Source organism: Phyllobates terribilis, unplaced genomic scaffold (assembly GCF_046119375.1).
Source record: "Phyllobates terribilis strain yellow unplaced genomic scaffold, ASM4611937v1 Scaffold_5__5_contigs__length_657084704, whole genome shotgun sequence".
Classification (NCBI taxonomy): Eukaryota; Metazoa; Chordata; class Amphibia; order Anura; family Dendrobatidae; genus Phyllobates; species Phyllobates terribilis.
This window is the reverse complement of record NW_027362765.1, coordinates 206,363,061-206,379,119: the sequence shown is the minus strand read 5'-3', so window position 1 is coordinate 206,379,119 and position 16,059 is coordinate 206,363,061. Positions and strand designations below refer to the sequence as shown.

General features: G+C 42.1%; 1 protein-coding gene across 3 annotated transcripts in view; it reads right to left on the bottom strand.

The window, feature by feature from the left end:
- Positions 1 to 13,900, bottom strand: part of CBFA2T2 (CBFA2/RUNX1 partner transcriptional co-repressor 2) — a 34,402-nt gene extending 20,502 nt beyond the window's left edge. For 2 of the 3 annotated variants that reach the window (XM_073683750.1, XM_073683753.1), the window contains exon 1: positions 13,730 to 13,900. In XM_073683750.1, coding sequence (XP_073539851.1) covers positions 13,730 to 13,757 — 28 coding nt within the window. In that variant the 5' untranslated portion in view covers positions 13,758 to 13,900. The remainder of the gene's footprint in view (positions 1 to 13,729) is intronic. The other variant, XM_073683751.1, reaches the window with a different exon arrangement.
- Between the last annotated feature and the right edge of the window lie 2,159 nt (positions 13,901 to 16,059).

The following is a 16,059-nucleotide window of genomic DNA, read 5'->3' as shown; positions in this document are numbered from 1 at the left end:
CAAACACTGACCTCCCTTCCCCCTCCCACATTCCTAAATCACCATTTAGAAACAAATTTTTGACATTAGTATATGGATTTACTGAGGTTTCTGTCACTTTCTCTACAAAAAAAATGGGTTTTACTACACCTATGTATTCTTTTGATTTTTTAGGAGAAACAGAATTTGGATTTTATAAATGTAAAATATTCCTCATAGAAGCTCTACAAGGGTGTATGGAGCTACAAGGAATGAGGCCTTTCTAAAGAGCAATGTCTGTGCTCAGTTACGTGTATATCCTCAGAGCTCTCTTAGGGTGCACTCTGGTCAAACCACATACAGTTTAATGGCATGTTCAGAAGGGCATATTTCATGGCTCGTATTTGGACAACAATGCCAGGACTGACCACGGTCTCCTGACACAAATTTACAGCCTCAGACACATAAGGCTGTAAATATGGGCAGCGCAGTGGCTCAGTGGTTAGCACTGCAGCCTTGCAGCGCTGGGGTCCTGGGTTCAAATCCCACCAAGGCCAACATCTGAAAGGAGTTTGTATGTTCTCTCTGTGTTTGTGTGGGTTTCCTCTGGGTTCTCTGGTTTCATCCCACACTCCAAAGACATACTGATAGGGAATGTAGATTGTGAGTCCCAATGGGGACAGTGCCCACAATGTCTTTAAAGCACTATGGAATTAATGGCGCTATATAAAAGTGAGTAAAATAAATAAATAAAAATAATATTCAGATAGGAAGACCAGCAGTCAGTGTACAATCGGAGAAATACCCATCTTAAAGGGAGTCTGTCAGCACAGAATGACTGGAGGGGTGGAGATAGAGGGAAAACAAGCAGGTCAGAAGGTGTATATAAAAGGATTGTAACCTCTTGCTCTGTGGCCTCCCTTCCTCTGCTCTCCAACTAATCCAACTGTCCCCCCGCTATTCCCCGGCCTCCCCTTTCTGTCAATCCCCTCACTGGCTCCCCATTGCCCAGAGATTCCAGTTCAAAACCCTAACTTTGGCATACAAAGCCATTCACAACCTGTCTCCCCCATACATCTGTGACCTCCCCTGGTACATACCTGTACGCAACCTCCGATCCTCACAAGATCTCCTGCTCTACTCCCCTCTTATCTCCTCTTCCCGCAATCGCATACAAGATTTCTCCCATGCATCCACCCTACTCTGGAACGCTCTAGCCCAACGTATCAGACTCTCACCTACCGTGGATACCTTCAAAAGGAACCTGAAGACCCACCTCTTCCGATAAGCCTACAACCTGCAGTAACCCTTGCTCCACCATACCGCTGCATGACCAGCTCTACCCTCATCTACTGTATCCTCACCCATCCCTTGTAGACTGTGGGCCCTCGCGGGCAGGGTCTTCTCTCCTCCAGTCATCGTCACGTTTTGTTAAAGATCATTGTACCACAGTAAAACGTTCAGGTCTGCATTTGGGTCACAACCACAGCTCAACTGTACACTGTAGAAAAGGAGATAAGGTTTTGTGACGCCGGCGCTTTCCTGAAGTATCTTCTGCTTTAAAAAACTATGCTGGTAATTTGGCGTCTAAAAAATGTCGTATGCACATAACCCTTAGCTGTAAGTAGTTTTCAAACCAAACCAATTTATATTCCAGGACTATTTCTTGGTGCTGCAACGTGTGAACCCAGCCTTATTAGCAAGAACCAATGCAGAATTTATTGCCACTTTACTCTTAATTATTGCAAAATACCATTATTTGCGCGTCTTTTATGGTCATCTGTTATTTCACTTTCACCATAGATAAAGCGCAGATGGAATGAAGATATCCAGCATTTGATTTCTGTGATATCCTGTTAAAAGGTTCTCATGACCACAGATCCTACAACCATTAATTGTTCCCCCTCAGAGCGGAGCAGAGTGAGGTTTTGCTTGCATTCCAGAGGGCCAGCCTGCGGCTCCAGGATGTCTGATGGAGAAGGAGCTGCTCCCAGCTATTCATTTCACAAGGAAGTCAGCCGCCCACCTCCATTACACAGCATGTCATTACTACATAGCCCCAGGAGCAGAGGTGGACTATGCCATGTGTGCACTGTATATAGGGTCAGCAGGACTTACTACTTGTTTAGAAACTTGAAAACAAAACAAATATTTTAAATCAGAAAAAAAGTCCAAATTCTGTTGAGAAGCATTACATCAGTGCTGAACTGATAAATATTTAATGCGGAGAATTACAAGCTCCAGCCATACAAGTTTTGCACTTGAACAGTATTGTGATGCAGTAGCACATAGTCACACACTGGCCGTACCACGGTGCTTGTGGTTAGACAGTAATCATCAATGGAGCTCATGAAAACCAAAATGGCAGGAAACTGCTTTTTTGTTGTTCGATGTGTAGACATGCAGCAAGAAACTTAGCATGGCCCTAACAACTAAATATGCTCTAAGGCCTTATTCACACATCAGTATTTGTAAGTCAAATCCAGGAGTGGCTCCAAAACACAGAATAACTGTGAAGCTTTCCATTAGGTCTTATTCAAACGTCTATTTTTCATGTACGTGTTCCATTTGTAGCTTTCACGTGTAGAACACGTACACATTTTAGTCTATAGGGCAGCTCATATGGCTGTGTTCTTTTGCAGACCATGTACCTACAAAAGAAGACATCTGGGGGGATTTTGGTGTCACAGATGAAAATTATCCATACAAGTCTATGGAACTGTGAAAATAACGGACCGCACATAGAGGACATCAGTGTACAATCCATGTGCTATCCGTGGTTAACAGTGTAATGGATAGGAGAAGATTTGGTCATTTTATTTTTTGAATATGTTGAAAATCACTGATGCAACCCTGATGGTAAAGTTTGACCAAATACTGATGGAACGTAGACCGGTTTTCTGTGTTCGAGAAAAATCCCGTCTGAATGAGGCCTTAGGTGGTTTACGTTGTCCGCCATTCAGGGTGAAAGTACTACAATATGCTGTTGAGTTTGGGTCAGGAGACGTGTGTCCAGTCAGGACAATGCAGTCTGTATGTAAATCCTGAATGCCAAGTGTGCAAAACCAGTCTTCCATTTTCTCCTTTCTCTGAAGCAGTGTTTCCCTATCTCCAGTCCTCATGGCCCCAAACAGGTCATGTTTTCAGGATCCCTTAGTATTGCACAGGTGAGAGAATTCCTGATGCCTTGATGATGTTTCCATCACCTGTGCAATACTAAGGAAATGCGGAAAACATGACCTGTTGGGCACCATGAGGACTGGAGTTTGGGAAACACTGCTCTGAAGGATCTACTCCTGATTTTGGCCAGGTTCACATGAGCATGTTTTAGTGTGGTGGTAGGTCTCCCAACCTGAACTTACAGCCTCATGTGTCAGGAGCCCGCAATCAATAGAACTAATGGTGGACACCGCGTTCTTTCTGCCAGGACTATCCACACAGTACCTCACCGCACTGGAGCCATCGCTCCTTCTGGACTCTTGTCTTGTACGCTACACCGTACACTGATGAAGGTCAACAATTGTGACTGAAACGTTTGTGTTTATGTACTTCTTCCCCCAATTAAAACTTTATAAAATAGAATTTTAATCTGTAAGAGTGCAAAGTTCTCTTTATATACTAGGAGCCCGCAGTCAGACCGCATTGTGGTCCGTATACAGACCGTGAAATGCGCTCGTGGGAACCCAACACATGCCTGAAACATTTTGGCACATATTCTGTGCTAAAAGCTGGATGAAATCAGCCCATAAACCACCTATTTGTTTTAATGGGAAAACTGTTACCGTTCATAATGCTGCAGATATTGCGGAAATCACTTCAATAAAAAGGGACATGTCACTCATTAGGTTGCGTTCACATAGAGCAGTCATACTGTGGTTTTTACCAGCAACAGTCCTGTTTAGCTTGCAGGGAAACCACTGTAATGAGGCCATGTTCACACGTTCAGTATTCGGTCAGTATTTTAGCTCAGTATTTGTAAGCCAAAACCATGAGTGGGTGATAAATACAGAAGTGGTGACGTGTTTCTATTATACTTTTCCTCTGATTGTTCCACTCCTGGTTTTGGCTTACAAATACTGAGGTAAAAAAACTCAAAGTGTGAACGTGGCCTTAGACCTGCAAAACTGCGCTGCCATTGCAACTGGTAGCTTGGTTAGGCAAATCAAAGACTGTTTCTCTGCAACAAAGCGGAAAGAGCTGCAGAATGGCCGCCGTGTGTGAATGCAGCCAGTGTTTTCCACACAGAATCTACATTATGGTCAACCTTGGGTGCAAAGGTTGCCCTTCTTCCACCCGAGAGGACACCATTTTTCCACAAATAACTATATATTTTATATATGTACACACCCACTTCGAGGAATCACTATAGCTGCTGGGGTATCTACTAATAACTGACAGAGTAACGCGATTGACGATTTCCTGGCACTTTCCCCGCAGCGCCTACTCTGCTGAACGTACATTGTGAAGTATATACATATTGGTCTAGCTTGAATAACTTGGTTAAAGACAAAGATGGCTTCCTCCTGTGAAAATCCCATGTTCCTGCAGGTTGAGCAATTTTAGGAAATAGAAATCTGTATTTTCCCATTTTTACCCATCGGTGTAGAAATTGTGTGGTAAATAAGCCAGAGAGATTAGATTGGGCAGAATTGTTTGGAAGTGAGCTGAGGGCATAGGGAGATTTCTTTGTGTGTTGCCGCCACATCAGTAAGTCAGCTAATAGGCAGCTTTCTGCAAAGGCCTCTGGGAGGGGTCATTAGCCGCACAAAGGCTGCTCAATGCATGAAGGAAATGTTTTGTCACCCAGCTGAGTGGGCTGTTAACATATAAATACAGGGCTGTGGCTATTCAGGAATATCCGCATCTGCCTCAAATAAAGTTCCATTTCCAAGGGGAAAATAAAAAAAAACATATGGGGGCAGGGTAAAGATTCCTCTGGAGATGCACATGATAGTACTATGGTCTGGATCATTTTGTGTGATAGCATAGAAGAGGTTAAATACTTAATACACATCCCCCACAGTCCAGGCCTGAGGTAAACTCGGAGTCCTGGCCACCTGGTGGGAAGCGTTGTAGCGAGTCCCAGGTGCCATACAAGTCACACACCTGCCAGGTGGCCCTACACACCTGGCTGCTCCCACACCCACAGGAGGCATGTATGGTCTCCACTAGTACATATATTAATGACTACACAAACATCCACATCATGAAAAGGCTCGTGTGTGGGTATATACGGAAAGATACATATCCACGGGAATAGCCTTCTTAGCCATAATAGCCGTGACTGGGAATATTCCTCATGCATATGGATGTAATCCTCATGTTTTGGCTGGGTTCACAAGCAGTTTATCGAGTGGATCCGCTTCAAAAACACTTAGAATAACTCTTCCTATTCATTTCTATGGGAATTCCACTTTGCTGTTTATATGAGGAATTGTTTCAGCACTTTCTTTTTCCTGAAGAGGTTTTGTAAAATGCCTGGTAGTAAAAAAAAATAATTGACGTGTCACAACTTTGAGGCAAATTCCTCTTGGAATCAGCTCCAAATTGACACATCAAGTCAAAAGGCTTCAAGGGTATGTTCACTCTCAGATTTGGGTTACCTGGTTTTAGGACTGGATTCTGTACTAAAATCAACGTAAACAAAATCTGGTCACAAGATTCTCATTTATTTGAATGAGAAAACGTGCCTATGATGCACATGGTGCTTTTTGAATTTATATTTTACTACGTATTTGGCCTCATTCACACGTTTAGTTTTTTTATCTCAGTATGTGTAAGCCGAAACCAGGAATGGGTGATAAATGTTGAAGTGGTGCACGTGTTTCTATACTTTTCCTCTGATTGTTCCACTCCTTGTTTTCACTTATAAAAACTGATTACTGATGTAAAATACCGACCAAAATAATGCCGTGTGAATGTGGCTTTAAAAAAGCATCATATCAATTTTTTGGAGTGTAAATCGTGCTTTTTCAGCGTAAACACATAAAAAAAATAAAAAAAACACACACACACCATACTGATATATCCCATATTATAGTTAATAAAAAAAACATATAAAAAAAGTGTCAAACACCACAGCAAAACTGTACTAAACTGGAAAGACTGGTCTGTTTTGGCCACCTCCAAAAAACTCCACCTATACATAGACTATATGCCATGCTATATTTGGACACTACATGAATGTGGGCTGAACCAGTACAAATCTATGTGTATGGCGGCATCCTGTCTGTTCCCAATGGCAAATATTGCAGAAAGAGAAGACTTTGTCCTTACTCCCTTTTACCTAATTAATGAAAACATATACGGGGTGGCCCCAAAGTAGATACAGTATACCATTAAATCAGTGAAACTTATCACAACAAATGATATAGGTAAACTACACTGTCACACAGTACGTCATAAATTCCGGTCTGCATCAACAAACTCTTAATTTGTCCATTGTCTGGGGCTTCCTCGGAAAAACCTTATTCTTTACTACACCCCAAAAAAGAAGCCTATTGGTGTCAAGTAGGGTGAACGTTGTGGCCATTCAATCCAATCCAATGCTGTGGAAAGGTGTCGTCAAGGTAGTCCCTTACCTCAAAAGCATAATGATGAGGTGCCCCATCTTATTGGAAGAGCAGTTCGTCAAAGCTAGCCTTGGTTCCAAGTTGTGGCACTGCCACGTCAGTGTAGTTGTTACTATCCAGAGTGAATGTGTACCCACAAATCTTATCGAATTTCAATGATTCAATAGTAAAAATACTTTTGGGCCACACTCTATATGTCTATAGGGAGGATGGGGAAATCATCTTGTGGTCGAATTAGCAGTCATCCTGTAGCTAACTTATGTGTATGGTCCAGTTTGTAAAGCTATACAAACCCAAACTTACCATAATTGTTAGACAATCTCAACATTTTAGGCTTGATTTACTGCTATCCAAATATCTATAGCCCAAGCTAGACAGAGCCCACCAAAATGGTCTACACCTGTTCACAGGTATCTTATGTCTATAGACAGCAGATAATATATGAATACACATTTATATATTGTACTTTTCATTATGGTTTTTGCCTTTTGGAAAACTGCATATAAAAACACATTTGGTTCATTTATGTAGGCTTTGTCCACCAAATTTGGCATATCTAACGATTTCTACAGTAACTGATGATATTCCGGTGGGCTTGGTGCCAGTTAAACTGTATCTGTCGCCTGCTGTTGGCTACCAAAAATAGGATCTGTTGTGGATTGGCTTATTCCTCATTAAACTAGCTTATTAGGCACAATGCACATATTAATGGGGATCTCAGTCGAGATAGCAGTTGGCTGAATAAGCATGCAGCCAATAGCTACCTTATGTGTATGGCTGACTTTACTATATGTTCACAAATATTAATATTGCACTGAGATGTTACCTTAAGTATACTAAATCTCATTCATGCAGAGTATGAAAACCACATTGCTTTGAGAGCATGTGTGTTCAGATGCAATTTTCCTCTATAGACTTCAATGGAAAAAAAAAAAAAAAACACTGTACAGAATAAGAACACAGTACACACACATTAGACAGCTGTCAGACACGATAGTGCAGCCGGCATCTATTTTGGCAATCTTTCCTATACACAGGAATGCTCATTCGGCCGAGCACTCCTCTTTTCTATGAGAGAGTTGTTGCCGACTTATCCCTTAGGGAAAAAAGTCATAAGGCCTATAACTAAGACAAGGAGCGCAACGCAATACTCGGACTGGCTAACTGCTCTCCTAACCTGAACGTGACAGCTGCATAGAAATACATGCTGTCACGCTCAGGTTAGGAGCAGTTGGCCAGTCCAAGCATTGCGTTGTGTTCCTCGTCCAAAATATATGGCAGTCTGACTCTTCCCTTAGAGAACAAAAGGGTCAGCAGTCTCAATCGTCTGGGGTCCCCATACACAATAGACTGTGGGCCAAACCCTTAGTTATTGGCGGATGCAGGCAACATTAGTCTAATGTGTATGGGGGGTTTAAGAGTGAATTCGGACATTGCAGATTTGCTACAGAATTCAATACTCATCTGAATGAGGCTTGCAGAAATCCAAGAGCTTTTCTGCAAGAGCAAGCCCTTCCACATGAATGAAGCCAGTATTTAGCAGAAGAAATTTCTGCAACAAAATTTGCCACTTGTCAATATATTTAAAAATGCTGCTGCCCATGGTCTATTTGTGTGGATCCAGCACTACTGATTGTGTACATACATTCTCAAACACCCCACACACATTAGATGGCTGTTAGCCAATTGTTCGGTTGGCAGCTATCTCGGCTGTCTCTCCCATACACAGGAGGGCTCACTCAATCGAGCGCTCCTGTGTGCTCTATAAAAGACACTGCTAGACATGTCTGGACGGTGGAGGCTCATCTTAGTGGGAAAAAAAATGGATTGGCAGGCTGAAATCTGGCATACCGGTTCCTTAAGTCCTTCGACAAATGTTTCGTCTTGTAATAATCAAAAAGGTAGTCGGCTGGACCCAATAACTACTCTCTCACGTATATTGAGGCCTAAAGGCTAAAAGTCTAGACCCTCAGATCAGGAATAGGACATTTCATAACTTCCCCAAATTCTTATGAAAAAAAATATTCCCCACAAACTGCATTGAACTATTGTACCCAATTTATTATATGTTTTAGGAGTTGGCCCATTTAATACAGACTCCACCAAAATGGACACGACTCCGACTTCACAGCCCTGCTACATATGCCAATAGTGGATTTTTTGGGGGTCGAGGATTCAGTCAATGCCGATCGGCAGAAGAAAAATCCAACACATCCAACTGGTGTTTTGAAGAATTACAAAAGTTCATTGGTCTGTCAGAACGAATGATCTCTCAATTCACTGACCCAGCCGACGATAGTTCATTAATCTAATGGGTATATGCTCCAAAAAAGAACATCATAGCAAGCTTTTAAAAGGGCCTTTTCAAGCTTCATAAACCCCTGTCTTCTGACTTCATATTTAAAAAAATAAATAAATAAAAAAGCTTGTGTTACCCACCCTCCCTGGGTCCAGTGCTAAGTCTCCACCACTGCCCCCAGTGCCTATTATTGTCTGCAGCGCTGAAGACAAGTCGACAGCAATGCAGCCAATAAGTGACCTCATGCTACCGACGTGACATCAGTACTGCAGACAATGACACTGGGAGTAGCGGTGGAGACTCAAAGCAGGACCCTGGGAGGGCGAGTAAATTAGTTTGTTTTTTTAATACAAACTGCAGATGGACAGCGGTTTTCCAAATCCAAAATAACCCATTTTAATTTACTGCAATTAGAGTTATTCGCATATAGAATAGAAATATGGAGTCAGATGATGGGACCACATGGTGACACCCATAGTGTGCGCTATATATTGCCATACATCTCCGTATGCACACAGTTGTCATTTGTAGGAAGCCTAATAGCAACATAATCCGGTGTAAACTAGGCCCAGAGTAGTCACAGCCACGAGAGAGAAAAGGAATGTGTACAGGTAAAAAGTGAAGGAACTAATTATGGGAGAAATGTCTACAAATCCTTCTCTAGAAAGCCTGGAGCCTGAGGTACAATCTGGCAGCTAGACTGTCTGGCTCCAGAGATGTATTGCTAGCATGAATCTCCTGTACCTGCACACATGTGCGTTACATATGTGTATAACTACAACCACATGTACGGACGCAAACACACTAAACAGTTTGATTTCCCTTTAAGAAAAAAAAAAAGTTACTTCAAGAAAAATTCTATTTATATGCAGGCGAGCTGTGTCTGTCTAATCAATGGAGTCTCGGACGTTAATCTATAGCAGCTGTTCTCAGAGACGGGCTGGCTCTGGGAAACCTCACACACCATAACGCAAGCCAGGCCTGGACCCTGATAATGTCCACAGAGCAACGAGAATTCAGCTTCTCATTCCCTTGGCTTCTTCTCAAGTTTATTTCTCCAAGGTGAATTTTGCTTTGAGCCATAAAACATATTTCTACTACTTGGTTTTGGCTTTGTTTCTAATCCTAAAAAATGAAATTTAGGTTACAAAGTGAAAGAAAATGTGACTGACCAATATAGACTTCTAATGTCTATTTATAAGCCATATTGGAGGGAATCTTATGAATCTCACGTTGTACACTGGAAACATTTGGTTGCAATTAATTACTACAACTCTATACAAGATATTATCTATTTATATAAATCAGCGCATGGGATACATCCTAGGAAGCCATTCCAAAATGCCATAATACATAAATGAAAGCCTAACATGCTTAATTTATCATCGATTGAAGTTGCAGGCCCAAAGCCACCATAATATGGCATCTTGTTATATAGACATTCTGTGAATCTAAATCACTAGCCATAACAACATCAACACCCTCAACACCATGAAGCTTAGTGATATGACATCTGTTGTCCTTAGGATAGGCAGGGGAGTAACTAATAGGTGCAGGGCCGCAGTTGCACCCAGGCTCTAGAACCAAACTAAGGGGTCCAAAAAGCCCAATTGGCCTAGGTGAAAAGACCAATGCTATTAAAGACTTGCAATAATTGGAGGCCCTACTGGGGCCCTGCTGGAGCTTTTGCACTGGGGCGACTTGTATTGAAGCCTTTGGCGAGTGAGTCGCGTGCAACTTGCAACCAAGTACAGAAAATCCAACATATTTGGAAAAAATGCGACACCACAGAAAGCCATTCCATGCAATGTTACACTGATTTCATTGCTGCATGTTACCTTACGTCTCAATAACTTAGCTGATGTATTTGGCCTATATCAATCCTTATTGTGTGGCCAAGGTTGAGCTGCAGCAACAAAAAACAAGTAGGTCATTCAATATGGAGTCCAAGAAAAGTGCAAAAACAGTGAAATCTTGCAAAACTCACTAAAAAGAGATTAATATATAATATATTATTTATATCTCTCTATCACACCTACTGCAAATAGGCCTCAGTATGGATGAAGTATGAACATACAAAATAAATATTCATATATGGACTAAATTCTGCCAAACACAGACTGAATTCAGCTAAACAGATATTGGCGGTATTGCCCGACAGTCTAATTTGTATGGGGGCCTCCCAACTCTCCCCCAAGAGCTCCCATAGGAAAAAGGGGAAGTCAGTTTAGATGGCTGTTGGCCAACAGCTATCCTAAGGGGCTGTTAACTTAGGCATTCTAAGCAAACTTTGTAAGGTGAACTGTTCTACAATTGCAGATCTTGGCTACTGCAGCTACAGTGGTGGAGTTAGGCTATGTGCCCACGATGCAGAAATGCTCCGGATTTTTTCCTGAGCGTTTCTGCATCTCCCCTGGCATAAAAAACGCATGCGGATTGTACATGCGTTTTTCCTGCCAGGGACAAGCGAATGTGAAGCGTTCTTCACATGCATTTCCGCATGCGGGTTGACAAGCGCTTTCCAAGCGATTTTAGCATCACTTGGAAAGTGCTTGATAACTTGGTCACACTATATAAATCCATGCAAACGGCATGGATTTATATAGTGTGACCGAAAGAATGTTAAAAAAATAAATATCATACTTACCTTCTGATGGCCCCCAGAGTCTTTATTCGATGCGTCTCGGCTTGCCGGCAGATCACGGTAAACTGAAGGACCTGCCGACATCAGCATCGCGTGACCCGTCACATGACTAAATGACGTCAGCGCAGGTCCTTGAGTCCACCGCGATCTGCCGGCAAGCCAAGACAAGCACACCGGGGGCCATCAGAAGGTAAGTATAATATATATATTTTATTTTATTCTTTTTTTTTTTTTTTTTTACAGGTACTATGGTACCCGGGTCCGGAGGAGAGTCTCCTCTTCTCCAGACTCGGGTACCATCCGCACATTGAAACGCTTGGATTCCACATGTACGGATCCAGTGATGCGGATTCCATGCATTCCAATGCAAGTCAATGGCGGCGAAAACACAGCGCTTCCGCAAACTAATTGGTAGTGCTGCGTTTTTTTCTGCAATGATAATCCGCCCAGCACATGCGGATTATCATTGGGGACCATGGCAGGCCTTCTACCAAGCATTTTTTAAGCGTTTCAGCAGCGGAATTGCCGCTGCGGAAACGCTTAAAAAACGCATCGTGGGCACACAGCCTTATACCTTTTCTCTGATTGTTCCTCACCTGGTTTTGGCTACCACTCCTGAGAAAAAATACTGACCGAATACTGACCAAATACTGATCGTGGGGCTGTGGCCTAAGGGCTTGTTCTGCTGATATATCCAATGGAAACATTTAGGGTTTTTTTCACAGCATTGTTTACTCTTTTTCTCCCTTTTTTCTGTTGGCGCGGATTTGACAGTTTTTTCACACTTTTTGAATGGAGAAACTTTGGGATTCTGCATTTAAAAAATACAATTGCATTTCTTTACATTCATTTTTTCTGGTTCCTTATAGAAGCATATAGGGAAAAAAATAACCGAAAGAAAAGTTCAGCATCATCTTTAAACGCAGTGGGGAATGCAATGAGTTTTCATGAAATCACATCCAATTTGCTAGAAAGTGTTCCCCACAAAAAAAAAAAAAAAAAGCCTGAGGCAAGGTTTACATCTGTGCGATATTTTCAGTTTTATCACAGGAGCATGAAAACTGATTCCCAACGGCACACCACGGATCCAAATGATGGGGGTCTGTCAATGTATTGGGAAAATAGCACTGCATTATCTGGGATGGAGGCTTCAGCAGAGCAAAGTCTTTATTGGATTTAGTACCAGCATCGAAAACGCATACATGATCCCATAAACAGAACCTAAAGCCTATAACATTACTATAATCATTTGGACAACAGCACCTAAGTTTTTTTTTTTTTTTTTAAAGAGTCCTACCTACCATTTCGGGAACTGTCGCCACTGAAATGTAAATACAGTGATGTATGGCATGATCTGGCCCATAGACAACAGCCAAAAAAGGATCGACCTGCGCTAATGTATAGAGGATAGACCTCCTGCTAGACTGTATATGCTGCGTACATTTTATGGGGAGATAAACAGAACACCAGGAAAAGACATAATATTTATAGAACTGAGCACGGACTAGTACTAACATCCAATATATACACATACATGATACACGCAGCCACCGCTCACCATCACCACATGCCATCAGATCATCCTTCTGCAAGAACATCTGTCCATTCAGCAACAGTTTGGAGTCAGCAGATAACTTCAGAGCCAACATGTTGTCCTAGATGTAGAACAGCTATGGGATTGCTGGTCCAATTACGTTACATATAAAAAGATAAATTGATGTGATGGGATCCTCACAAATGGCCATAGACCTTGCCGAACAAGACTCTTTAAGCATCTCACATTGTGTCACGATCGGATTGTTAAAACTACAATCAAGAATCCAAAATTCTCTCTCATCCTTCAACATGGGTTCAGCACCACATGACATATGTGTCTGTCTGACGTGGGCATTAACACTTTCACCACTTACTGGCCAAGACCTGCCTCATCTAAACAACCCATATCACACATAGCGTCATGATGACATCACCAAGGACATAATGCAACTACAACAGTGATAACCCATGTACAATCAGAACTGATCCCCTGAAGGCATCTAAGAGCCATGACGTACAGGTTTATGAATTATCACAGTTAGCTTTTCTTTCTGGAAGGAAAGAGCTAAAAGATCATAATAAGGAGTTCATCCTGAATAAGTGATCGCACCATCAACTGGGTTTATCCTTAACACTGTAATTTCCAAAGCACACGGCTTAGAGGACACAGTAACTCCAACCAACAAGTGAGAATGAGACAATAAAGAATAGGATACTTACACTGGAATGATCCTGGGATTCCCACCATCTTATATATCCTCTACAGGAAGACAATATACTCTGTACCCTCCTGCTACAGCTCTTTACCACACAAGAGGTTACAGGGCCTCTGCTGGAGGAGCCTGGAGGGCTGGAGGATAGGGGGCTGGGAGGAAGACAAGGAGAAGGGGGCAGGGAGACAATCCTCCTTCCCAGCTTCTAGGGTGGACCTTCCACTCTACAGGAAACACCTCCCTCCCATAGTAGATAGCATTATATGTGCACATAGCTGAGCTGTTCTATGGGATAAAACAAGCAACTGAAAGAAGGTTGTCTCATATTAGGCAGATCAGACATCTATCTGCACTGGTATAAAGCTACATACATATTGTGTCTATAAACTAACATCCTAGGAAGTCTCACTTTACAGAATGATTTCACACACATAGGAGCATCTCATTTCTTTACTTACAACCATGATTTTCATTTTTTATAGAGTTGTTCTTTTGTTTGTTTTTATTATTATTATTATTATACAAGTGTGTGGCATATTTAATCCTGCATGGCTATGTTCCATATTGTGAATATGCATCAATTTGTCTGCTGCAGTTTTGTGTGAAAAATCTGCGCATTATAGCAACAGCTTTATAAATGAGATTTCAAGAAATGACGAGTCTTTCGTGAACTTTTAGTGTATGTGCACACGGTCAGGAGCCGTTGCGGGTTTGAAGCTGCGTGTTTATACAGTGTGAAACCCGCAGCGTCCAGATGTTACAGCATAGTGGATGGGATTTGTAGAAATCCCATGTCCACTATGTGTCTCTGTGCACCTGCGGATCACCCGTGGAAACTGACATGCGGTGCCTCTTTAAGACCCGCAGCATGTCAATCTCTCTTGCAAGTATGAGGAAAGTCTGCATGTGAAAAAAATAAAATGGCGCTGCTCATTTGCATAATGGGTATGGCTATAGCAGCGCTTTGGATGCAGCATATTTTCGCTGCGTCCGATCCCGCATGTAAATCCTCATGTGTTCATTGAACAGAGTTACCACACCCTATACATTCTATTGCGGAGACTAGCATCTCTGCAACAGAAATTGACATGCTGCGGCTCTTAAAGCTGCGCCACGGGTGAGTTTACGCGGCGTCAAATCGAAGCACAGTGGGGCATGGTATTTTTATAAATCCATCCATTGTTTTTCTTCCGTACAACGCAGCGTTTTAGACGCAGCGCATGTGAGCTGTATCCAAATTGTAGGCACATACCCTTAAGATGCGTTTATTAATTGTGAAAGAAAGCAGCGTTTTAGGGTATGTGCAAACGTTAAGTATTTGCAGCAGAGTTTTTTGCACCATTTCTGCATCTCTTGGCAGGATTAAAGTTGTGTAAAATAGGCCCGTTTTTTAAATGCATTTTTGTTGCAGATTTTCCCTACTCATTAGTATGGGCAAAATCTGCAGCAAAAACGCTGGAGATGCAAATCTGCATTGGAAAAAAAATGCACTGTGTACATGGGACTTCAGGAATCCCATTCACTTTGATGACACTAGGAATTTTTCAGGTTTTGTTACAAATCTGTGCAGAAACAAATGCTACAAAAACGCGACAAAACTGCAACATGTGCACAGACCCTTAGCCTACGCTCCCACTACGCTGCATTTTTTTTTGTTTACTATTTTAGTTAACAGGTGCAGAAAATCTGAAACATCAAAAATGCTCATAGTGGGAACACTGCAATGAGCTTTTGTTGCGTTTTTGAAGCTGCATATTTTTGCTATGTCAAAAGTGCAGCATCTAAGGCCACGGCCCCACTATCAGTATTTGGTCAGTACTTTTTCTCAGGAGTGGGAGCCAAAACCAGGAGTGGGTGATAAATGCAGAATTGGTGACTTGTTTCTATTATACCTTTTCTCTGATTCTTCCTCACCTGGTTTTGGTTCCCACTCCTGAGAAAAAATACTGACCGAACCGAATACTGATAGTGGGGCCATGGCCTAATTGTTCCACTCCTGGATGTAATATACTGACTCGGAATGGGCCGACCGCTGGAAGTTTGGATTCTGGTACCTGACCCCGACTTTTGAAAAAGTTTGGTTTGGGTACCAGAACTGTACCCGAACCTCCACCACAATTCGGACCCCATTAAAAATAATGGAGACCCGAACTTGTAATAAAAGAAAAAAAAAAACTCTCTCTCTCCTTACCCGAACACTGCACCGGACTTCAGAAGACAGTCCGTGTTCGCCAATCAGACCCGAACAGTGACTCTCCAATGAGAACAATTCTGTTTGGGTTCGCCCATCTCTAATACTGAACGTGGCCTTACAGTTGTAGCAAAATAGATGGGATT